The sequence below is a fragment of the Dendropsophus ebraccatus genome, chromosome 4, assembly GCF_027789765.1.
Source record: "Dendropsophus ebraccatus isolate aDenEbr1 chromosome 4, aDenEbr1.pat, whole genome shotgun sequence".
Taxonomy (NCBI): Eukaryota; Metazoa; Chordata; class Amphibia; order Anura; family Hylidae; genus Dendropsophus; species Dendropsophus ebraccatus.
Genome location: NC_091457.1, coordinates 20,214,209 through 20,240,633, shown reverse-complemented (window position 1 = coordinate 20,240,633; position 26,425 = coordinate 20,214,209). Strand labels below are relative to the sequence as shown.

The window sequence follows — 26,425 nt, the reverse complement described above, 5'->3', positions numbered from 1 at the left end:
TGCTGCGTATCTGCTGCATATACGGTGTGTGTTTGTACCCTAAGGGTACGTTCACACTTACCGGATCCGCAGCAGATTTCATTTAAATAACTGAACACAGCATCAAATCTGCACCATCAAATCTGCTGCGGATCTGCTGCAGATCTGCTGCGGATCTTGTAGGTGTGAACGCACCCTTAGGGTAGCTTGACACGTAACAGAATCGCAGCGGATTTCACGCTGCAAGTTGGCAACAAAATCCGCTGTGATTCCCGTCCTGTCAGTTTCAATAGGATTACATAGTTACAGAGTAATTGTCATTCTGCTGCGAGTATGTAAGCAGCAGCCCCCTTAACCCCCTGTGGCCCGGTGCATACATTACCTGGTCCGTGCCGGAGCCACAGGGGCCACAGGGGGTTAAGGGGGCTGCCGCTTACATACTCCCAGCGTCCTGACATCCCGCTCAGCCAATAAGTGCACTGTCCCACCGCAGAGCACTGGTTGGCTGAGCGGGACATTCAGACACTGGGAGCCACAGAAAAAGCCAGAACGCGGACCGGGTAATGTATGCAGCGGGCCGCAGGGGGTTAAGGGGGCTGCCGCTTACATACTCGCAGCGGGATGACAATTCTGCTGCGAGTATGTAATCCTATTGAAACTGACAGGATGGGAATCGCAGCGTATTTCGCTGTGAACTCGCAGCGTGAAATCCGCTGCGATTCCGTTTCCTGTGAACCCGCCCTGAAGCTGCAAATCACCCCAAAGAGTAAAACACAGGAGAACAGAGCATATAAATAACAGTGTTTTAGTAATATTCTTGTATTATAACAACTTTGAGTCAATAACCGACTAGTGCTATAGTCCTGTACCTATAAAGCTGAGAATTCGCTGAGCAAGACTAAGGGCCCTATTACACGGAACTATAAGCGGCCTATCTACGGCCTATTATCGCTCTGTGTAATAAACACAACGATCAGCCGATGACAACGATGATCGGCTGATTGTTGATATAGGTTCGAGCCTATAATTGTCGGGCACCGTCCGCGCATCGGTACGTGTAATAGCGGTGCGCGGCCGGCGACTGGCAATTTCCAAACTCTATACATTACCTATCCATGCTGCAGGGCTCCTCTTGCGGTCTGCCTCTCCCCCGCACGCTCCAGCTTCAGAGCGGCCTGTCTGAGTGATTGTCTGAGTGATTGCAGCGCACGGGACCTGGGGAGAGGAGCCCTGCAGCATGGATAGGTAATGTATAGAGTTTAAAGAGGACCTGTCACCCCCCGAGCCAGGGTGACAGGCTCCCGACTCCCAGCTAGATCCCCTTATACTCACCTCATCCCGCCGAGTCCCGCTCCCGGGACGGAGATATCCTGGTCAGGGCGCACGTGCTGAGATAGAGAATGAATGGAGCCGGACTCATCTCTGCAGCGCGCGCACGGCTCCATTCATTCTCTATGGACGTTGGACCTATCTCCACAGCGCGCCAGCTTCTGACCGGGATATCTCCGTCCCGGGACTGGCTCCGGCAGCGGGACTCGGCGGGATGAGGTACGTATAAGGGGATCTAACTGGGGGGGTGACAGGTCTCCTTTAAGCAGGGGCTGCAAGGACATCGGTAACAGCACAATTCTTGTCCTCAGCTATGTATAAGATATTTCAGCCTGGTCCTATTGGAAGGAATGGATGCAAGTTATAATACCACACACAACCTAAGGAGAAGAAATCCTTAGGATTCTTAGGAATCTAACCTCGAATAATCCCGTCAAATGGTATTCTTTCTATACATGAGCACAAACATTTTAAAACAGGTTCCTATGATGCGTTATTATTAGTGATGAGCAAATAGTGAAATATTCGAATATTAGATATTCGTACGAATATCTCCCGAATATTTGATCGAATATTCGATCCCATTAAAGTCTATGGGAACAAGTATTCGATTATTGAAAAACATCTATTCAACCACTTGGAGGTAAAAAACGGAAGCTGGGGGATTTGAACGCTTATGTTTTTCGAATATTCTGCAAACTATTCAATATTATTCGATAGATCGATTACCCTACTATTCGATCGAATATCTATTCGATCGAACAGTATTCGATCATCACTAGTTATTATATCAGAACGGTTATGTGCGTGACAGCAGACGCATCTTCACATGTGTTGTCTCGTCGGAAAAAGAAATTATGTATTCCGGGCTCCATCACCGAATGGGGGAAAGTTTCTGGTAAGGGTCTCTGTATTAGCTGTCACCTAAAACATAAAAAAGTAGAAAAAATAAAATTGGTCATATTGTCATGTCAAAAGTTTTTTTTAAATGACTGAAACACTTTAAATATGTTAAATGACTAAATACGGTTCAAGAGGGAAGTGTTTTTAATCACAAAAAAGGAAAAAAAATTAATACAGGGACAAGGGGGCACAATCTTAGGTTAGTTTGGGGAAAGATCAGAAACAACACAAGAAAATGTTACGTTACTGAAAGAGTAGTAGATGCTTGGAATAAACTTCCAGCTGAGATGGTAGGTAAATCTACAATAACTGAATGTAAATCTGCCTGGGATAAACATATATCTATCCCAAGATAATAGGAAAGGAAATAATATAAGGGCAGACTAGATGGACAAGGTCTTTTTCTTCCGACAATCTTCTATGTTTCTATGCTTGCAGACTTTAACCAGCATTCTGTATACTTTTTTATAACCAGATTATGGATATATATGAGTGTCCCCGTTTACACATCCATACATGTTTTGGTGTTGTGATCTATGCAGCAAGCCAAAAAATGAGAGGTCCCCATTCATTAAAGGGGTTATCCAGCGCTACAAAAACATGCCCACTTTTCCCCCTACTGTTGTCTCCAGTTCAGGTGCAGTTTGCAATTAAGCTCCATTTACTTCAATGGAACTGAGTTTCAAAACCCCACCCAATCTGGAGACAACAGTAGGAGAAAAGTGGCCATGTTTTTGTAGCGCTGGATAACCCCTTTAATGAACGGGTCCGGGCACTGTGGACAGCTAGAGAGGCACATCCGTAGGGCTGTCCTTGGCTATGGACAGGTGAATGTAATGTCATACGTATTTCTAAAATAATGCTACCACCCAAAGACTCGTTACTCACAGCTATTATACTTCCGCTATTGTAATATTACAGACACAACAGGAGCACCGACTGGGGTCAGCCATTACAGTTTACTTATTACTTACCAGGCAACCAGCGCAGCATGTGAATATGCACATAACCGCAACTACTAAAGCCAGAAAGATATACTCAAAGATCAGGATTCCAAATGCAAAGTTGTACACGAGATCATTACAGGGTCGTGGGTTCTCCTGGTAGATTCTAAACACCCAGACACTTCCTAAGGGAATAAAATAAATGAATGGAACAAAAGTACATAAATCCTTATAATAAAATATATATACTGTTTTTCCCTGAAAATAAGACAGTGCCTAATATTATTTTTTGCTTTCCCCTCAGCCTTCCCTTGGCTCTTTCCTCCAGCTCTCCCCCCCAGCTTTCAACCCTGGCTGAGCCCCGACTCTCAACCCCCCTGGGCTTTCAACCCCAGCTTAGCCCCCCGATTCTCAACTCCCCCGGCTCTCAACCCCGCCTAAGCCCCCGGCTCACTCACCAACGTCCAAGGAGAGGATCCAGAGCATGCGGCGGGACGTACGGTGGAGCGTGGGGGGGGGGACAGGGGGGTCGCGAGCTTACATTTATGGGGTTCCTTAGTTTAGGGTGGGTGTGCCTTATTTTTGGAGGGATGTCTCACTTTAGGCTAGTTGGTAGGATAGTGGGGGTGTCTCATTTTAGGAGGATTTTGGGGAAACACGGTATATATATCTGCATACCAGCAAAAACACATAGGGGGAGTTTTATCAAACATGGTGTGAAGTGAAACTGGCTCAGTTGCCCCTAGCAACCAATCAGATTCCATATTTCATTCCTCGCAGACTCTCTGGAAAGGTGGAATCTGATTGGTTGCTAGGGGCAACTGAGACAGTTTCACTTTACACCATGTTTGATAAATCTCCCCCATACTGTATATTGTTACATAGTTAATATATAATTACCTTTTAAAGAACTGAACAGTGACTGATGACGTATTCTGAGGATAGCCTTCAAGTCTATTTTGCTCTGCAAACCCCTTTACTTGGTGTATACACTCACTCATTTCCATATATTGCTCCAATTGAAGTGATAATATTAAAATGTATGGAGCCCAAAAATGTAAATGTCCCACGTCTTATAGTCACAGAACCAAAGAGAGAGAGAGAGAGAAAAAAAGAGGCATAGAGAAAATGCATACATTTATTAGATCTTGTTTAAGGGTGCGTTCACACCTACAGGATCTGCAGCAGATCTGCAGCAGATTTGATGCTGTGTTCAGTTATTTAAATGAAATCTGCTGCAGAAAATCAGCTGCAGATCCTGTAGGTGTGAACGCACCATAAAAAGACATAAAAAGCAAACAACAAAAAAAAAGCTAACATAAATAACAATAGAGTCTGGTGACATCATAAAAACACACACAAAAGGAGGGAACCTCCTATGTAAAGAGACTGCAGGTACCACCACAGAGGGGTAGAGAAAGTAATCGTTCCTGTTGTCTCTATTCACACTGTGCAAGGTATCACTGTGCGTATATGCATTAGAGACTAATAGTAAAATATATTCAATCTGGGCCTCAACTTATGGAACATATAAAGCCCTACTCATTGTATAATAGAGGGCTCAACCAAATCTAGTAAGAGACAGCCTGGACACCAAAAAAGTTGACAAAATAAATTTAAAGATAGTAAGGAACACCAGCCATACCTGACGCACGTTTCGCCTACAACGGCTTCTTCAGGGGTTATGTTACAGTCATTGTGCTTTACTGTTTATGTATGAGTCCACCTATAGTGGCTCCAGTAACCCCACTATGCGTCATAGCTACTGCAACAGGAATGGTTTTTACTGCCTACTGACACACCAATGTTGAATTACTTTCTCTACCCCTCTCTGGTGCTACCTGCAGTCTCTTTAGATAGGAGATTCCCCACTTTAATGTGAGTTTTTTTTCTGCTGTCACCAGGCTCTGTTGTTATTTATGTCAGTTTTTTGTTGTTTGCTTTTTACGTGTTTTTAAGATATATAATATTTATTTTCCCTATACCCTTTTTTTTTTCCCTCTTTTTGGTTGTGTGCTCTGATTGGAGGCCAAACACTGTTAGGGCAAGAACACACAGTCAGGTTGCATTGTGATTTTTAACTGCAGTTTCTATAGCAAGTAATAGAAAAAAAATTATGGCAGTATTAAAAAATCCTGTCTAGTTTGTGTTTAGTGTAAGTTCAGCACCAGTCACACAGTATCTGTAACAATCTGATCTGATTGACTATTATTTTGGAAGTGCACTTCATTCCAGAGCCTAATTACAGTGCCAACACTTACTGCATGCAAAGTACAAGAAACTAACCTTGGTCAGTAGCCAGCCGGAGGTTGGTACACAGGTAGCAGCAATGTGGGGTCACGTTTTTGCATCTGTCCCACTGTATCTGTTTTAGTACGTTTAATTTTAAAGGAGAAGTTTGGCCAAAAGTATTTTTTAATATGTTATTTCTTATGGAAAGTTAGACAATACAATAGACGCTCTATAGGAATTACACCTGATTCGTGACGTCACGTTTTTTGAGAGAATTTAAACACTCTATGATCTACTAAATTAAGCGAAATAGCCCTATATGTACATTTCCCATAATTAATGGACATTAGGAACTTTCCATAAGTAATAACATATTAAAAAAAACTTTTGGCAGGAGTTGTCCTTTAATATACAGAAAAATGCAGTCAACCTCATATTTGTGTAAAAACATGAAAACATAGATCAGTTTCCATCAGTTTTTTTTTTTTTTATATTTAATAATGTACATCAATGCAAAACTGATTCTGCAGTACGGCATACAACAGCACCCGTTTTTACTATCCATTTTTGCATCCATTTTAATCCCTTTAAACCTATACATTAAACGAATAGCAAAACGCAGTGTGAATCTAGCCTATTTGTGTTCAAATAATGACAATAGCTTGTATTGCCCTGTAACTCTGTGCTGTAAACAGCTGTATACTGTTCCCATAAAGAATTTTAGGGTTCATGCCATGCTTTCCCCACCCCCATCCATATGGAATCCAACAGAAAAAATCATTGTATTTGTACAGAGGTACTATAGTGTTTTATTATGATGCTGTAGAACTTGGAGGTTGTATAGAGCAGTAATGGGGCCATGCGATATGAAATCTTAAAATGCAGTCTGCTATTCCCTGCTGCCGCCTGCATTGCTGAGTACGGGCAGCAGCAAGGAATAGCAGATCTGTGCCTACACTCCATGCTGTGTATCTCCTAATAGCTTTGAGCTTCAAAAGATTAAACTTTTAAATAGGTCTTGCAATATAAATTATATTCTATGTAACTTTTTTTTATTTGAAATATATAAATTTCATGAATATTTATATGAAATGTACCTGCAATAAACCAGCAAAAGGCAAAAAGGCCCAAAAAACTCTCTATGGAATATGACACCTTTGTAGCAACCAACTTCAGTGGGATAAGAGCGAAGGCCAGTAAGTGGACGGCTCCAGCCACGATCAGGTAGATCGGGATCATCGGCTCTATTGGACATTTGCCAACGTGCATGGATCCTAAAAATAAAGGAAAAAAATAAAAAAATTACAATAAGAAATAAGAAAAACAATGATATATCTGTATGACAGGATTGACATGAGAAAAAATACGCGTGCATTATGCCTGTGTGACTGCGGCCTGTGAGCAGCTGTCCTGTTCATCTTACCTATGACAACCATGGCAATGCTGAGCGCCGTCCACAGCAACAAACTAAATATCTGCGAGCCTGAAAGAAAAATCATCTATGTAACAAATCAAATTTTAGAAGGCTGTCTGATACTATTTTTGCAAGGAAATAAAACATAAAGCCTTTTACTTAAAGGGGTAGTCAATAAAATAATAGGGGGGGTCAGGGTAGGATTAAAAAAAAAATTTGTACTTACTTGCCCCTGATCAACCACCAATGCCTGCCCTGCTGTTAAGAACTTCCTAATGGCATCTAGACACATAGCAAATCAGCGGGTCACCTCTGTGGCCAGTGACTGGTACTTTTTACGGGTCACCTGTGGCAACCAACATCAGCAGGGGATTGCTGGCAGGTGAATATGTTTTTCCATCCCACCCTGAACAGGAGGTGGGTGAGAAAAATAACATCTACTTACCTCCCGTGATGCCACCTGCTATCGGACGCTCTGGTGTCCAGCCGCTTCTTGGTATTGACACAGGACTTGAGACATGGCATGGCATGGCAACATCACATCTCAAGTCCTTTCTTAGTACCAGAAAGCGTCCGGTGACCATAGTGGCCAAATGCAGGCGGGGGGCAGGAAAGTAAGTGGATGTTATTTTTTTTTTTTACTTACCCTCTCCTGGGCATGCTGTAAAAATGGGGCCTCGTCAGATTACCTCTTTAAAATACTGGAAACCCATTTAATTTTTACTTAAATAGTAGCTGTGAATAATTAAAACTTTTGACATATTAGTTAGACATATCAAAAGTTTATATCGCTCATGGTCTGAGTGACCCTGACCAATCAGTAGAATGAGCAAGGAGATTACCACGCTGCCGTGTGCTCTTCTCCCTGCTCTGTGTCTGAGACCTAGATGTCCAGGGGCGTAGCTAAAGGCTGATGGGCCCTGGTGCAAAATGTTAGCTTGGGGCCCCCCCATCTCACCCGATCAGGCAAAGTCATATGTAACGTTATATCCAATTACTATAATGTGCCACCATGTTCTAATGCACTGCCACTGCCTCCACCTCATGTACTGCACTACTGCCCCCTATAATTAATGAACTGTACTGTGTCATTGTCTAATCATTGTATTCCAATCTTTGACTCTACAGCTGAAAAACTACAACTCTCATCATGAACTGCCAGTTGGAAACGATGGGGGTTGTAGTGCTGCAAACTGAAGAGCCACATGCTGCAAAACTACAACTCCCATAATAAACTGTCAGCAGGGCACGATGAAGTTTGAACTTCTGCAACCTGGAGCCTGCAGTCCTATGTAACACCACAGATAACAGTGATATCCCTCTGAGTACAGATAATGTAGTAGTCACCTGCAGTCCTATGTAACACCACATAACACAGTGGTATCTCTGAGTACAGATAATGTAGTACATTTCACCTGCAGTCCTATGTAACAGCACAGATAACACAGTGATATCTCTGAGTACAGATCATGTAGTAGCTGTCACCTGCAGTCCTATGTAACACCACAGATAACACAGTGATATCTGAGTACAGATAAAGTAGATGTCACCTGCAGTCCTATGTAACACCACAGATAACACAGTGATATCCCTCTGAGTACAGATAATGTAGTAGTCACCTGCAGTCCTATGTAACACCACAGATAACACAGTGATATCTCTGAGTACAGATAATGTAGTAGATGTCCCCTGCAGTCCTATGTAACACCACAGATAACACAGTGATATCTCTGAGTACAGATCATGTAGTAGATGTCCCCTGCAGTCCTATGTAACACCACAGATAACACAGTGATATCTCTGAGTACAGATAATGTAGTAGCTGTCACCTTGGGGCGCCCCTACTAAATGATGTTCTACAAAATAAGAAAAGTGTCATACAGGGACTCAGAGGTGACGTCTTCTTTGATCTGAGGCGTCACTTTCCCTTTTCCTCTCCATCCGGCCCAGACCTCCATCATGATTTCTTCCAGATATGTTTCATCTTTTCAGAACCTGCGAGACAAACAATTTAGGCTCCGCACATTTCTAGCAGCTTCCTTTCCTTTCTCCCTCCTGTAGGTTCCCATAGTAACTGCGCTGTGTGGGATGCCCCCTGTATGTAGGATCCCCTGCTGTGCCCCCTGTATGTAGGATCCCCTTCTTTCCCGCCTTTATGTAGGATCCCCTGCTGTGCCCCCTGTTTGTAGGATCCCCTGCTGTGCCCCCTGTATGTGGGATCCCCTGCTGTGCCCCCATGAGCTAATAATGCCCTCAGAGGTGCCCCATGAGCTAATAATGCCCCCAGAGGTGCCCCCATGAACTAATAATGCCCCCAGAGGTGCCCCCATATACTAATAATGCCCCCAGAGGTGCCCCCATATACTAATAATGCCCCCAGAGGTGCCCCCTATGAACTAATAATGCCCCCAGAGGTGCCCCCATGAACTAATAATGCCCCCAGAGGTGCCCCCTTGAACTAATAATGCCCCCAGAGGTGCTCCCATATACTAATAATGCCCCCGAGGTGCCCCCCATGAACTAATAATGCCCCCAGAGGTGCCCCCCATGAACTAATAATGCCCCCAGAAGTGCCCCCATGAGCTAATAATGCCCCCAGAGGTGCCCCCATGAACTAATAATGCCCCCTGAGGTGCCCCCATATACTAATAATGCCCCCAGAGGTGCCTAACCCGCGCTGTGTGGCTGCAGGCAGCAGCTCTCCTCCTCTTCGGGCTCCATCTTGCGAGCCGCAGGGACGGGACTTCCGGCAGGCGGGATGATGTCACATGATCACGCCTGCCGGAGAGGTCACGTCCCGGCCTCCTATAGGCTGCTGGTATGAAGTGCCAGCAGCCTATGGGAGGGAATACAGGAGGAGGACGCTGACAGGTCCTGCTCCTGTATTCTGATCGCTTTAATGTTCCGCCCACTCACTGCGACCCCTATAGCTACGCCACTGTAGATGTCCCCATAGACTTGCATTAAAAGTCTGTATGGTCATGTGGCACAGAGCCAGGATTAAACTAAGCGCAAAGTTTTCCTGCCTTGTTCTCCTGATCAACCGTGGTCTAAACACTTAGACCCCAATCGACCAAAACATTTGATGTGTCTAAAGTTTTTGTTGATGACAGTTATTTTTTCAAAAGGGGGTAAGTATTTCTGCATAAAAAGTTGGGCAAAAATATAAAGGGAACCTGTCAGCCCCCATGCCGGGGTGAAGGGCGCCCCAATCCCCCCCCCCCCTTAGAGCCCCGGATACTTACCCCATCTCTTCAAGTCCCGCTCCTGGAGCCGGTCCCGGGATGGAGATATCCTGAGTTTCAAAACCCCACCCAAACTGGAGACAACAGTAGGGGGAAAGTGGCCATGTTTTTGTAGCCCTTTAATGTTACGGTTATACCACTATTGCAGGTTAAAGCGAATGTACCACTAGGTGCATATCGCTTTCTGTTTTTACATGAATAGACTGGCACTGGCATGGGGATGTCGCTGCTGCGGTCTTTTTTCTTTAACTGCCACTTAGTTCCCGTGTGTGGTGCCAGTTTGTTCCCACGCAAACCGGCAGCAGTTCAATAAAAGGACCGCAGCATCGGCATCCTCGTGTCGGACACAGTGCTCTCCGCTGACATCTCTGTCCGTTGCAAATCCCCATAGAAAACCTCTTCTGCTCTGAACAGTTCCTAGGAGAAACAGATCACTGATCTCAGGAAGACCAGCCAAATATAACACTGCTGGCTGCTAGTTAAAATAAATAAATAAAATTGTTTGGTATCGCCACGTGATTAATTGCACAAAATATTAATTTATCACAGACCCGCCAACGTGCAAAAATTGTGCATTTTTGGTCGCATCAAATCCAGAAACATTGTAATGAAAAGCGATCAAAAAGTCGTATATGTGCAATCAAGATACCGATAGAAAGAACACATCATGGCGCAAAAAATGACACCTCACACAGTCCCATAGACCAAAGGATAAAAGCTGTATAAGCATGGGAATAGAGCGATTTTAAGAAACAGTTTTTTTCTGTAGAAGGTTTTATTTTTTTAAAAGCCATCAAATAATATAAAAGTTATGCAAGTTGCATATGGTTCTAATCATACCGACTTGTGGAACATCTATAACATGTCAGTTTTTCCATAGGACAAACGGTGTAAAAACAAAAGAAAAAGAATTGCGGGTTTTTTTTCCAATTTTTTTTCTGGTTTCGCAGCATATTTTATGCAAAAATTAAGCCTGCTATTGCAAAGTACAATTAGTGACGCAAAAAATTAGGGCTCATGTGGCATTCTAGGTGGAAAAAATGCAATTACTATGGCCTTTTAAAACAAGGAGGAAAGAACGAAAACGCAAAAACGAAAATTGGCTCCGTCCTTAAGAGGTTAAAGTCCCCTTCACACTAGGAACATATATGTGACACACAGAATGAGATTAACATATTTTTTTTCATACTGTGCACAAGAGATTTCTTTACACTTACCATTAGGTTCCATTTTTACGGAAAGAGTTGTACCATAACTTCCTACGGAAAAATCAAAATAACCAATTCACAACTAGTGTCTTTATCTGAAGTGACAACACGTAGGGCTGTATTAAATGGCCTGAGCAATATAGCAAAGGAGCGCCAATCTGCTTGGGGCTCGTTTACTGAGCCTATTACATGCCTCGATTATTATGTAGCAAGAGTTGCATGAAGCATGGAGATCATTAGCGACGTTCGTGCAGCCCTTCCTTTAAAAGTGTTATAATAATGTATATACGTTACCTCTTCACGCTCCCCGGTGTCTTCCTGGCTTCTCCACTCTCCCCACAGCATCCGGTGGAACTTCATAGCTGTTCTTTAAAGTGAAAGGTCACGCAGCCAATCACTGGCCGCGGCGGTCCCTTCCTGGCCAGTGATTGGCCGAGTGGCCTGTCACTTTAGAACAGCTATGAAGTTGCATGCGGGGAGCATGGAGAAGCCAGGAAGACACCGAGGATCGTGGAGAAGCCAGGAAGACACCAGGGATGGTGGAGAAGCCAGGAAGACACTGTGGATCGTCTAGAAGACAGAAAGACAACAGGGATCGTCTAGAATCCAAGAAGACAATGGGGAGCGCGGAGAAGCCAGGAAGACACCGGGGATCGTGGAGAAGCCAGGAAGACACCGGGGATCGTGGAGAAGCCAGGAAGACACCGGGGATCGTGGAGAAGCCAGGAAGACACCGGGGATCGTGGAGAAGCCAGGAAGACACCAGGGATGGTGGAGAAGCCAGGAAGACACAGTGGATCGTCTAGAAGCCAGAAAGACAACAGGGATCGTCTAGAAGCCAGGAAGACAATGGGGAGCGCGGAGAAGCCAGGAAGACACCGGGGATCGTGGAGAAGCCTGGAAGACACTGGGGATAGTGGAGAAGCCAAGAAGACACCGGGGAGCGCGGAGAAGCCAGGAACACACCGGGGACAGGGAGAAGCCAGGAAGACACCGGGATCGTGGTGAAGCCAGGAAGACACCGAGGAGCGCAGAGAAGCCAGGAAGACACCGGGGACAGGGAGAAGCCAGGAAGACACCAGGATCGTGGAGAAGCCAGGAAGACACCGAGGAGCGCAGAGAAGCCAGGAAGACACTGCGGACAGGGAGAAGCCAGGGAAACACCGGGGATCGTGGAGAAGCCAGAAAGACATCGGGGAGCGCAGAGAAGCCAGGAAGACACCAGGGATCGTGGAGAAGCCAGGAAGACACCGGAGATCGTGGAGAAGCCAGGAAGACACCGGGGATCGTGGAGAAGCCAGGAAGACACTGGGGAGCGTGAAGAGGTGATAATTATTTTCTTTACAGACTCATGAGCCATTGGTCGCGCATCACTATTACACGTAGATGGAATTTAATACGGACAGGCTCACTATAGCTCAGGTGATAAACTAGATAGAAAGAATTTGCAAACTTCCTATTCTTCTCCTTTCGAGCATTTAATGACTGAGGGAATTTTCATTTTCGCATTTTTTATTTTTCCTCATCATGTTTAAAAACCCATAGCCCCTTTCATTTCCTACAGACCCATACTCCTTTTTTTGCCAGACTGATTGTACTTTGTAATGACACTCTTTATTTTTCCATAAAATATGCTGTGACATGCTGTGAGGTGAAATAGAAAAATAATTTAATTTAAAATTTCGGGTGGGTTTCATGTTTATGGTGTTCGTTATGTGGTGAAACTGACGTTATCTATGTTCCTCAAGTCAGTACGATTATACCAATTTATATAATTTTTATTTTCTTTGACTACTTTTGAAAAAATAAATAAATAAATTAATTATGTGCTTTAACCTTTTTACCAAGGGATGGATTTAATTATATATTGGGGGAAAAAAAATCGTCTTTTTTTTTTTTATTTGTTAATTATACTTAGGTGACTTCTGTCAATGCAGTACATATGTACTGCATCGATTAATGTTACCAGTACTCGATTGCTACAGGCTGCTCAAGGTAGAGATACCTGGATCTTGCGGACACCTGGATCTTGCACCCTGCTGCTTCCAGGGCCCCCATCTGAGCACCGGAGGTCTTTTGGCTTCGGACCCCTGAGCTCTCGGCATCCGGGGACCACCTAGGGGGGAGAGCTGACGGACCGCGGCTCCCGCCTGAGGAGCTCTCGTGGCCATTTTGCCCACTGCGGAGGAGCTGGACTCTAGACCATGCAGCCAGCCTACAGTCAGGAACTCTGCCCCACGGTCCATAGAGACATTATCCCACAGAGACACCACCCCTCAGGGATACCTACCCGACCATCTCTACCCCCGGGTTGTGAGGCCCACCTATAGAGCACTATATAGTGCCTGCAGCCTAGTCTACGGAGACGCAGGGTCCTAGTGCCGTCCTCATACCCTCTCCCTGCAACCGCATCATATCAGGGAGAAGTGCCTGGCTGACGGGTCCCACGCCTGCAAGGAAGGCTTCTTGGACCCCTTCTACCCTGTCCTCCACGAGCCTCAGCAGGATCACTGCAAGAGGGGACTGGCTTCTATATCTGGTGGCAGACACGATTCTGGAGGACTGGAGCCCACAGACCCCTAGACTACAACCCCCCTCGGAGCTGGGGAACCTGTTACACCCGCTCTTACCCCTACCCCCCCTCAACAACTCACACAGAGGACTCTGCACCAACTTTTCCTCCCTCTGCAGGCGCCACACCATTTACAACATCAGCGCACTGTTCTTGATTCCACTCCCGGTGGCGGCACCCCACTGTTATCGTCTCTTCACCCTGCTGATAACGTCCCCATACCTGCCAGAGAGCAACCGGATACTCAATCCCCGAGATGCCTTACAAACGTACCCGCTCTGCATCCACCACAAAAAAGGGCCAACCTGGGCCCTCCCAGAGAATGGCGGGCTGGAGGGCCTCACAGGAGGAAAACTTTAGTGTTACCCCGTCTCTCCTGGCACAACGTAAAGACTGGCGCTCCTCAACGGAGTCTCTGGCAGAGGAAGCGTTCTCATACCGCTACTGATCCTCCAGAATGGCGCAGGCTTCTACAGTTGTTACCCTCTAAGGCAGACTTCCAATCCTTAGTCTCCGAAGTGAAAGAAACTTGCCGGGCAGAAATTGCACATCTGCGCAAAGATCTTAAACATGTCTCAGAATGGGTAGAGTCCCTAGAACATGCTCACACGGACACTAGGAAATTTGTATCCTCCCTCCAGAAGCATGCTGTTTTAACCACCAGGCATCTTCAGGAGACCACCAGACATCTAGAGGACCTTGACAATAGGGGCAGAAGGCACAATATCAGAATACGGGGTCTCCCGGAGGATACGTCTGAAGATCTTAAAGCAGTCCTGCAGACGCTCTTTAATTCTATTCTAGACTGACCGGCGGATTCTCCTCTGCAGCTGGACACGGCACATCGGGCTCTGAGGCCCAGGGGCACATCCACCCAGCCCCGTGACGTTATCTGTTGCGTCACGGACTACGCAACAAAAGAACTCATCATGTCTAAAGCCAGACAACTGACTGTTCTTGAATACCAAAATGTGCCTGTCCAGCTCTTTGCTGATCTATCCTGGCTGACCTTGCAAAAACACCGCCACTTGAAACCGCTTCTGATGATCTTGAAAGATCACAACATTCCATACAGATGGGGCTTCCCGTTTGCCCTTATTGCTCGTAGGGGAGGATATACTGCCACGCTGACAACGTATGCTGATCTGGATGACTTCTGCACTGCTGTTCCTCGTCCAGACATCTCGGATTGGGAACTGCCTTTACCTCCACGTATCCCCTCATCAGACTTGCTGCGAGTGGATGCTCAAAAGCGGAAGCACCCTTCCCCCAGGGGCTCCCCTGAGTCTGCCCTGCCCTGATAACACGGAACTCATGTTCTGCACCATTGTGTTTTGGAGAGTTATTGAATGTTATTAGATATTTTAACTCTCGCGGAATGTTCCTATGTTCTTTTATATTCCTATATTGCTTATATTGCTGCTGTTCCATCACCAGTGTAAACCTCCATTACTAACCCCTTTTACTTGCAAGAGGTTCGGTCCCTTTAAGAAATGTGCCTGGCACTGACAAGGTGTCATGATAATTGTTAGCTCCACAGCGGTTGAGCTTATCTCACGTTGATTTCACCTTATTCTTTCTAGTTTCGGTTGGCGGCCCTACTTGCTGGTAGTGTTGGTTCTACCCCCCCCTCCTTTGTTGGGGTTTTCCTTCTTTGGGCATCCCAGTCCTCCTGTCCTTCCCACGCGGTGGGTGGACGAAGCTCTGGGATCCTCATTAGTATAGAACTATTTGAGATTACAGTATTTTTTCTACCCCATCCCAGGATTATCCGGGGCGCCTTTTTGGGGCGCACTAGGTAATCCTTGGTATTGACTATTTGGATAGTATTTTCTTTATCTTATTTATTTGGTTTTTCCTTAGTTGTTCATTACCGTATTACTTTAACGTGTTTTCTTATTGTACTCCGTTTCTTATAGCTCTCTTCTTTGTTTGTGTCAGTCCACGTGTCCCCCCCCCATCCTTGGTGTGTGCCCCTTTTCCCTCCCATTGGACCCGCCTGTCATCTGGACTGGTAAGTAGCTTAGAGTTTCCTCATTAGGCTACCCTTATTACTGGGCTGACCCATGATGGTTCGGCTCTTTTCACTTAATGTTCATGGCCTCAATTCAAATGCTAAGCGCAGACTTGCACTGACGGAATTCATTAATGCGGGAGCTAAAGTAGTCTTCCTTCAGGAGAAGCACTTTGACACCAATGGCAATTTTAATTTCGCTAAGCAGAAATACCCTGTAGCGTACTCGGCGCCTTGTGATCGTAGACGAGCGGGGGTGGCAATACTTCTCTCACGTACATGCCCCATTCAGATCCATACCTCTACATTAGACACCGGGGTAGATATATTATACTTTAAGGTACCTATAGGGGGCTTCCAATTGGTCTATGTAACGCCTACGTCCCTAACTCCCACCAAATACGATTTCTGAACAAGCTTCTTTCACAACTATCTAGACTGCCCCCTTCTATGTTGATTCTAGGGGGAGACTTCAATGCCGTTATGTCCAAACACGTAGATCGCTTTTCTCCAACTATTGTCCAACCCCCTGCCTCCTTGGTCTCGCTGGCCAGAGACTTCCGTAAATTAGTCCGCAAATATGCTCTATACGACCTATGGAGAATTAACCATCCCTCCGACAGGTCATACTCCTTTTATTCTTCACCGCATGGGACGTTTACCCGTATAGATTATTTCTTTGGAAACATCCCAGCAGTACGAATAATGAAAGATGCGTATATGGGACTTATTACATGGTCAGATCACGCCCCACTCACACTAGACATCAAAGATTCGGCACTGTACACTAGGAAATGCCATTGGAGACTCAATGAGACTCTGCTACAAACTCCCCATTTGAGAGAGTCTAGGGTCCTCCCTGACTGAATATTTCACTGTAAACACAGGTTCGGTGGGGTCTTCGGTGATGCTATGGGAAGCCCATAAGGCTGTAATGAGAGGCTGCTGTATATCCTTCAGTGCAAAGCTGAAAAAGGATAGAAACCACATGATTGACAAGCTCTCTGCCCAGTTACGCTCCTTAGAGGCTAAGCTAGTCACTTCGCCCTCAGTGGCACTTCTGAGAAAGGTTCTGAGTATCAGAGCCAAAGTCAAAAACCTGGCTTTGGATAAAGTGGAAAAACTCCTACTTTATACTAAACAAAGGTACTATGAGAGAGATAACAAGGCTCACACCATACTGGCTAAGCAACTGAGGGATCGTACTGACCAGCAGACACCCCACACTATCCGGAACAAAAATGGCACTATACTCCATGATCCTTCTGCCATAGCGGAAGAGTTTAGAGACTATTTTGCCCGATTATACAACCTTCCGGATGCACTCCCGAAGACCCCAGGGGACCGAATGCGCCTCTTCGATGCTTTCCAAGCTACTTGTAATCTCCCTAGGTTGTCAGCAGACGCGCATGATGCTTTAAACGCAGAGATCACAGCAGATGAATTAGGGGAAGTACTGAAGGATCTACCCAATGGCAAGTCACCTGGCCCTGACGGGCTAACATATTTATACTACAAAACGTTTACCCATATTCTTACTCCTCATATGCTTAGAGTACTTAATGCCTTCCTCCAAGGGGAACCCATCCCAACCACACTATCCCATGCTTACATCACCCTAATCCCTAAGCCGGGAAAAGATCCCTTGGATTGTGGGAGCTATCGCCCTATTGCACTCCTCAATGCAGACCTTAAATTGTTCACTAAGGCCCTTGCTAATCGACTATCGGTATGGCTCCCGCAACTCATTGACAAGGATCAAGTGGGGTTTGTCCAGTGCCGCCAGGGGGGGCGATAACACGAGACGCGTAATCGATCTTGTAGATGCGGTAAACAAGGAGAAAGGCTCAGCACTACTTTTAAGTCTTGATGCGGAGAAGGCCTTTGATCGCCTAGGATGGCCGTTCATGCTGAGAGTCCTAGAGACCTTTGGTCTGGACGGGACCTTTCTCACAGCGATCAGAGGCCTGTACGCCTCGCCTTCGGTGACTATGAAATTTTCCCACACCCTGTCCAATCTCATACATATTCACAAGGGCACAAGGCAAGGCTGCCCCCTTTCCCCCCTTATCTTTGTCTTGTGCATCGAACCCCTGGCGGCAGCCATACGGCAACACTCTGCTATTCATGGGATACGGATTAGAGGGGTCGACTTCAAACTCTCACTGTTTGCAGACAACGTCCTGCTAACGATTACCCAACCCCACATTTCCCTACCTAACCTTCATGAACTATTGCACACATTTAGCCGACTCTCCGGCTATAAAGTGAATATGTCCAAGACCGAAGCCCTAGCCATTAACTTACCGGAGCCCTTACTAGATACTCTACGTTCTAATTATAAATATAACTGGAAAGATCTTTCCCTCAAATACTTAGGGGTCCAGATTACTAACTCCTACTCTTCTCTATATGCCCAAAACTTCGCTAGGCTCTTTTCCGAGATTCGGGCTCTGTTGGATAAATGGCATACCCTCCCATTATCACTCATGGGAAGAATTGCAGCGGTCAAGATGACCATACTCCCTAAGTTGATATATCACTTTGAAGCCCTCCCGATTCAGGTACCCCTCAGAGCCCTTAAGGCACTACAGGCTTCTATCCTCCGCTTTGTCTGGGCACATAGAAGACATAGGGTGGCAAAAAATATCCTGCACGCCCCTAAGTGCTGGGGGGGTTTGGCCCTCCCAGATTTGGTTTGTTACTATTGGGCGGCCCACTTACGCCATATCCCAGCCTGGGCCGCTTTACGTGCCTACTCAAAGTGGATGGTAATAGAGAAGCTCTGGATAGCGCCAATACATCCCAACTCTCTCTTATGGTCCACATCTGATGTTACCCTGCAGGACAGTGCTCTTGGGCCCATGGCCCATACTAGACAAATATGGAATGTGTGTAGGCAACGATTTCCCTTGGTGTTCAAAGCGCTCCCCTATGACTTCATTTCTGTTCCATCCTAAACTGCCGGACAGTCTTACCAGTGGGATGACGAAACATTGGTATGATAACGAATTATTTCGCTTCGCTGATATTGTGGCTCCGCTAGACAGGAGTCTGCGCTCATTCTCTAGTCTAGCTAAGGACTTTAACCTCCCCATTGCAACACAGTTTGAATACCTCCAGATCAAGCACTACATGATGACTCTATTCTCTTTAACGACAGTTTCCCTACCAACAGATTTTGAGAGGCTTTGCAAAGCTGGGGTGCCCACCAAAGGCCTAATCTCGGATATATACAGATTGATTAAGCAGCCGCCACCAGATGTGGATGTGCGGTATCCCTACATGGACACATGGGAAGGCCTTTTCGGGAGGCGTCTGCCTCAGAGCATTTGGAGTGTAATATGGGACAGAGCGGCTAAGACTTCTATCTGTGTGACTTACAAAGAAAATCAATATAAAATAATGTTGCTCTGGTATTATACGCCAAAAGTTCTGCATGCAATGAACCCAAAGATCTCTAATCTTTGTTGGAGATGTCAACAGACGGTGGGCACCCTCCCACACATCTACTGGCTTCGCCCTCTCATCTCCCCATATTGGCAGATGGTTAAGGGCCTAATTAACCCCTAGACGACCCTGGACGTAGGGTTACGTCATGGAAGTCTGTCCCCAGACGACCCATGACGTAACCTTACGTCATTGGTGGTATTCCCGCTATATAGGAGGTGGGGGCCGGCTGCAGTGAGCAGCCGGGACCTCACCGGTAATGACACGCTGCAGCGATCGCGCTGCCGCGTGTCATTAACCCCTTAAACGCCGCCGGGAGTCCCCTGTCACTTACCGATCGGGACCCCCGCAGTGTGACTGCGGGGGTCCCGATCGTTGAAACGGACTGCTGGAGGTCTCTTACCTGCCTCCATGCGGTCCGATCGGCGATCTGCTACACTGAGCCTGCACAGGCAGGCTCAATGAGCAGAGCGCCGATAACACTGATCAATGCTATGCCTATGGCATAGCATTCATCAGTGTATAAATCAAACTAATGTATGTACAAGTCCCCCAAAGGGACTTCAAAAGTGTAAAAAAAAAAAGTTCAAAACACTAACACACTACCCCAAAACCCCTCCCCCAATAAAAGTCTAAATCACCCCCCTTTCCCATTATATAAATAAAACATATAAAAATAAATAAATAGATAAACATATAATATACCGTAGCGTGCGTAATTGTCCGATCTATTAAAATATAACAAGCGTCATTGCGAACGGTAAACGGCGTACACGAAAAGAGGGGAAAAAGTGCGCAGATTACCGATTTTATGTTACATTATATATTAAAAAAAATCAATAAAAAGTGATCAAAACGTCCGATCTTCACAAATATGGTATTAATAAAAACTAGAGATCATGGCGGAAAAAATGAAACCCCATACAGCCCCATAGGTGAAAAAATAAAACCGTTATAAGCGTCACAATAGGCCCATTTTATTAATATTTAATTGCCAAAAAAAAGGATTTCATAAAAAAAAATATATATAACATTAGAGAATCTGTGTAACCTGCATATGGTTGTGTTCGGGCTGACCTATAGAATAATAGTGTCATGTCGCTGTTACCATATAGTGCATTACGTAGACACAGGAACCCCCCAAACGTTACCATATTGCATTCTTTCTTACGATTTCACCTATATATATCTTCATAAATAATATATTTGGAATTCCATCATACGTGTTATGGTAAAATGAATGACGCCATTACAAAGTACAACTATTCCTGTAAAAAACAAGCACTTACATGGCTTGTAGATAGAAAACTGAGAGTGCTAGAGCTCTTAGAAGGGGAGGAGGGAAAAACGAAAGCACTAAGATCAAAATTTGCGCGGTCCACTGGGTCATTTTGGGCCTGGTCCTCAAAGGGTTAAGGATGTGTCAGGTATAGATATCCCCCTGGATCCGGTATTCTATCTTTTTAACGTTACATCAGTCAAACTGAGACGCCATACTCTCAAATTGCTGTTGCATCTTCTCACGGCAGCACGGTGCCTGATAGCAAATTATTGGAAAGCAGTAGCACCACCTTCTAGAAGCGACTTGTATGCCAGAATCCTAGATGTAAGGAACATGGAACATCTAACAGCCAGATTAGACAACAAACTGGACCTGTTTAAAAAAGTCTGGGACCCGTGGGATCTCTATTGGGTGGAGAGGAATATTGACCGCTCCGACCCTTCTGCCTCTTAAACTAGTTCAGTTGAAGGTGGGCTCTTCCCTTACCCCTCCCCCTCCCCCCCCCCCCCCCTTTCTTCTCTTCCCTTCTGTGTACTGTCTGGTGTCTTTATGTAGTCTAGCTTTTTATAGTATCATTAGGAGATCGCCATATGCCCTTACATTGGAGCTCCGACATTGTCGTTCTGGTCCATCGCCCCTCTTATGCTACTATTAGGGACAATGACTTGTTATCTCTATGTATTCGGGCTATACTGGGTTACTATCATATGTACAATGCTCCTTTTTGTTCCGATGTTTACATTGTTGAAAATTCTTTTTGAAAAAATTTAATAAAAATACAATTATTTAAAAAGAAAAACACTGCAAAAAAACACCATGGTGGCCAGATGTTAGCTGGGAGTCAACAGAGAAGTATTGAACGCTATATCTACATGGGGTTTTTGGTTATAATGTTTTTATTTTTCCCCCCTTAAGGGTATGTTCACATGCTGAGGATCTGCTGTGGATTTTCTGCAGCTGATCTTACATACGTTCTGCTGTGGATTTTCTGCAGCTGATTTTACATTTGTTCTGCTGTGTATTTTCTGCAGCTGATTTTACATACGTTCTGCTGTGGATTTTCTGCAGCTGATTTTACATTCGTTCTGCTGTGGATTTTCTGCAGCTGATTTAACATGCGTTCTGCTTTGGATTTTCTGCAGCTGATTTTACATACGTTCTGCTGTGGATTTTCTGCAGCTGATTTTACATACGTTCTGCTGTGGATTTTCTGCAGTTGATTTTACATACGTTCTGCTGTGGATTTTCTGCAGCTGATTTTACATGCTTTCTGCTGTGGATTTTCTGCAGCTGATTTTATATACGTTCTGCTGTGGATTTTCTGCAGCTGATTTTACATACGTTCTGCTGTGGATTTTCTGCAGCTGATTTTGCATACGTTCTGCTGTGGATTTTCTGCAGCTGATTTTTTACATACGTTGATTTGTTTTGGCGCAGAAACACTGCAGATTTTCTGCAACTGATTTACAGCAGGTCTGCATAAAAATCTGCATATAATCCACCTATTCTTAGGTTTTTCCTTACGTTTTCCATTAGAAATCCTTAAATTACATGATCAAAGAATCACAGGTGAAACAGGTAAAAAACCAACAAACACCTGGGGGGACATTTATGACACGTACGGCAGGGGCATACGCCAGGGTGAAGGCGCACATTCTCCCCTGCTCCCTAGCGCACGCCTGACGTTTTCCCGGCTCGCCTGATCGGTGGGCGTGGGGGGGGTTGTCTCGGCGAGGCATGGAGGAAACGCCTCCTCCCGCATCTTATTAATCATGATTTACGCCTGCAAGCAGGTCTACACCTTCTGCAGTGCATTTGGCACGCCGGGTGCAGGGTCGGGTGCCCAACCGGCCGGATTCACTAAGAGGAAGCGCCTCTTAGGAAATTTGGTCGAGGAAAAGGGGGCAGGGCCTAATTTTAAATGCAAAAAACTGCATCATGTAGGAACAAGGTTTTTTTTGTGGTGTTTTTTCAGTTCCAAAAAATCAGTGCAAAAAGAGTACCTGAGTATAAGAAAACAATATAATGGACTTACCTGTGATAGCTGAAATTTCCCCCATCTCATCTATTCCTGAAATAAATGGAATCAGATTTAATACTCCAGGGGGAATTGTACAACATATTTTTTCAGCTATTTTATCAAATCCCAAGATGATTTTCAAAATATACAAACTCCTAGAACAAATATTCTTGGGGATATACAGTAGGTTGGATGGACACACCACGTCCCCTCCACAGCTGTTGTAGCAGGAGGGGGTGCGACATTACGGGGGGTAGTTTATTTCTGATCATAAGAGGGTGAAGAAAGCTGGAGATAAAAATAGGATCAAGGAAAAAAAATGCTATCGTAGTCAGGCTACGATCACATGGCCGTGTTTTGCAGTAGTATTTGTACGTGAAAACAGGATCCTAGGATGAAAACAAACACAGAGATAATCTATAATAAGCAGCACTCTGCTCCTAACTTAGGGAATGTTCACACTACGGAACATGCAAGGAAATTTCAAGGGGAGACCGTTTGGCGGACTACACTTGGAGTTCCACTTGTCCCATTGTCACTGCCGTTTAAATTTTTTTGCAGAGATCAACAGTACAGGCGATTTTAAGAAACTTTGTAATTGGGTTTATTAGCCAAAAATGCATTTTTATCATGAAAAAGCAGTTTGAAGCTCTCCCCCCTGTCTTCATGGTTTTCTATGGAGAGGGGAGGGGTGGAGGGAGATGAGGCACCAAAACAGGACAACAAAGAGTTAATTTAAGGCTACATCACCGGGCTATCTCCTCTGAAGTCACAGTCTCCTCTGTGTGATCTTTTGTTCTCTGCTCTCTGCTGGTGACTAATCTCCCTCCTCCCCCTCCCCTCTCCATAGGTTACACAGGGCTCGTCTGATGTAAACTAGTCGAGATTTCCTGATAATGAGCAGTGAATGAGAGAAAGGGGGGGGGGGACCTGGGGAAAGTCTTTATGAATGCAGATAATGGCATATTTGCCTAATAAACCCAATTACAAAGTTTCTTAAAATCACCTGTACTATTGATTTCTGCAAAAAAAAAAAAAAAATTACAGTGACACTTTATTGAATTACTCAAGCTCAATCCACCGTCCGCCCAAAGATTTGACATGTCAGTTCTTTGGTAGGATCGTGGATTGCACATGATAAATAACATTGGGTCAATGGGACAGGTGGAACAAGTGGAGTGCTTACTTCCGTAGTGTGAACATACCCTTAGGCCTCATTCACACATTCTGTTGGCTGTCCGCAATTCCAGTCAGCACTATGGGCCCATTAATTTAACTGGCCCAGTTCACATGTTGCATACATGTGACTGACGTCTATTCCTCTCCTTGGGGCTTCACTACCTCTCTCTGGTCATCTCGGAGTGGGAGTGGGTGTATGTCAGGATCAACCACACCCGCACACAATGTTCAAAAGCTGTCCGATGTCGCCACTATAATATCAGGCAGTTATTATACATCGCCCGCACACAATGCTTCTAAAATGCACCTGCCCCTCTGGTCTTGGAAGGCATAATTCCTTTCTACTCTCAAAGGGGAACTATCAGCAGGTTAGACAGATCTAATCTGCTGATAGCCCCCTATAGTGGGTATTTGGGTTACCTTCCTCCTCGGTGCCAGTCCCACGCTGTTAGCTAGTAATCTCCACATTGGAGCACCGTTAGGAGCACTGCCGGATTATACGGCTCACACCTTCTAATGGTAATTCATGGAGGGACGGACCAGATGACGTGGCAGTGCTCCTAATGGTGCTCCAGAGCGGAGTTTACCACGACTAACAGTGCAGGACCGGCGCCGAGGAGGTTAGAGTTGTCTAACCTGCTGATAGTTCTCCAGTTATTGTTTATGAGCGCTCCTAGGAATGATTATTTACCCAATAATCTTATATAATTGGGGGCTTATACAATGATTCCTTGATGTAGCCCCATAGGAGGGAGTCACAGGGTGTTAGATATGGCAATCATGGAGGCCAGCGGAACATTGGTTATTTCTTGTTTCTGGTATGGCCGTTCTAAGTTTACAGTAGACGTTCATTCAGGTATTGGTGAACATCCAAACGGAACATGGAGGTGCCTCATCGTGCTGATTTTTGTCTGTTTGGGAGATCTTCCTCTATCTGTAGACCATTCCCTTACCATTTCCATATCCTCGACAAAAAAAGAGGGACTGTAGACTTTCTGCCTGCTCACTGTACTGAAAAAGTTTACTTTGTGTGAGTTTCCCATGTGTTTGATAAGGGCACATGATTCTGTCGTTGTACTCCCAGGTTCTCCTCTTTCCAAAGAGTTTACTTTGTTTGTAATTTGATCCAAGAGATGCTACCTTAGTGACAGCTTAGTTCAGAGCCGATTTTTCAGAGTGAACGACAGTTTTGCAGGGTGTGGGAAATGAAAGACGCTTGATAACAGAAAAAGGAGGCATTTTTGTCCAATAAGATATATTACAAAGTTCCTTTTATTCACTTCTACTATTGATCTATGCAAAGTTTATTGAAGCAAAATTTTTGGAGTTAACTTTCGCTCTTGTGGTTCAGTAGGATCAATGTCCTATTAGGCTGCGTTCACACGTAACGGATCCGCAGCGAGTTTCCCGCTGCAGATTCGCAGCAAGACCCGCTGCAAATCTCTGCCCTGTACACCCTATGGACATCCAGCTGCGAGTTTGTCAGCAGCCTGCCGCGTTAGCCTATACTTCACCTGGTCCTGCTCCAGCTTGCTTCGGGGGTTCCCAGCAAGTCCCGCTTGGTCAATCAGTGCGCTGCCCCGCCGCAGTACACTGATTGGCTGAGCGGGACCTGAAGACACCTGGAGCCCCAAAGCAAGCCGGAACGGGGACCAGGTGAAGTATAGGCTCCGGCGGCCGGGGGGTTAACGGGACGGGCTGCTGACAAACTCGCAGTGGGATGTGCATCCTGCTGCGAGTTTGTCTGCCCATAGGTTGTACAGGGCAGAGAGCCGCAGCGGGTCTCTCTGCGAATTCGAATGCTTAAACTTATTCCAGACTATTAACTTTGATATTCCTAAACCTTCAATTGTCAGTGATTGCACAACTTCTTAATGGTGCGTTTACACAGACAGATTTATCTGACAGATCTTTGAAGCCAAAACCAGGAGCAGACTATAAACAGGGATCAGGTCATAAAGGAAAGACTGGGATCTATCCTCTTTTCAAATCCATTCCTGGCTTTGGCTTCCAAAATCTGTCAGATAAATCTTTCTGTGTAAACGCACCCTAAGGAAGTATAATAAAAGCTACAAAACAAGAGCAGAGCAGCTATAACCACAGAGCAACAATCCACTTCTTCAGGAGTTCCGCTATGCTATGCTCATTTAGCAGTATAATCTACACGCAGCCAGACTTCACAAGGGTTACCTCTATAGGCAATAAACAGGTTAAATAAGTACTCACAGTACAGGCTTGTATAGATGTATCAGTCACCTGTTTCTCCCCAGACTCCTTACTCCTGTGTGTGGTGATAAAGTATCGCTGTGTGATAGGTTTCAATAGCGCCTCCCCTGCTGCAACATTTTAGAAGTTACACCTCCTTCCTCTTGGGTGCACACGTATTAACGTGATGAAATAAACAAATAGCCCTTGAAACCTTTTAACCCTTTAGTGACTGGCCTATTTTGGGCCATAGTAACCGGTCAATTTTCTTATTTATTTTTTTATTGTCACCAAGAGTCATACTATATATATAAAAAATTTTTTTTTTTTTTTTTTGCTGACGTACCCATATGAGGGCTTGTTTTTTGTGGGACAGATTTAACTTTTTAATGGCGCTATTTTTGGATTGATATAATATTCATAAAATTTATATACCTATTAACCATTTT

At 45.1% G+C, this 26,425-nt stretch overlaps 1 protein-coding gene across 2 annotated transcripts; it reads right to left on the bottom strand.

Annotated features, from left to right (window-relative positions):
- Positions 1-1,871: 1,871 nt before the first annotated feature.
- On the bottom strand, positions 1,872-26,080 carry LOC138789489 (transmembrane protein 272-like). 2 transcript variants are annotated; one of them, XM_069968153.1, is made up of 7 exons: positions 25,998-26,080; positions 22,608-22,643; positions 11,264-11,305; positions 6,811-6,870; positions 6,485-6,661; positions 3,186-3,340; positions 1,872-2,232 (listed from the first exon to the last, which is right to left on the bottom strand). In XM_069968153.1, the coding sequence occupies exons 2-7, from the start codon at positions 22,630-22,632 to the stop codon at positions 2,164-2,166; spliced, it is 528 nt and encodes a 175-aa protein (XP_069824254.1). In that variant the 5' UTR covers positions 22,633-22,643; positions 25,998-26,080; the 3' UTR covers positions 1,872-2,163. The 2 variants fall into 2 exon arrangements, with proteins under 2 accessions (XP_069824254.1, XP_069824255.1); XM_069968154.1 differs by lacking the exon at positions 11,264-11,305.
- Positions 26,081-26,425: the final 345 nt, after the last annotated feature.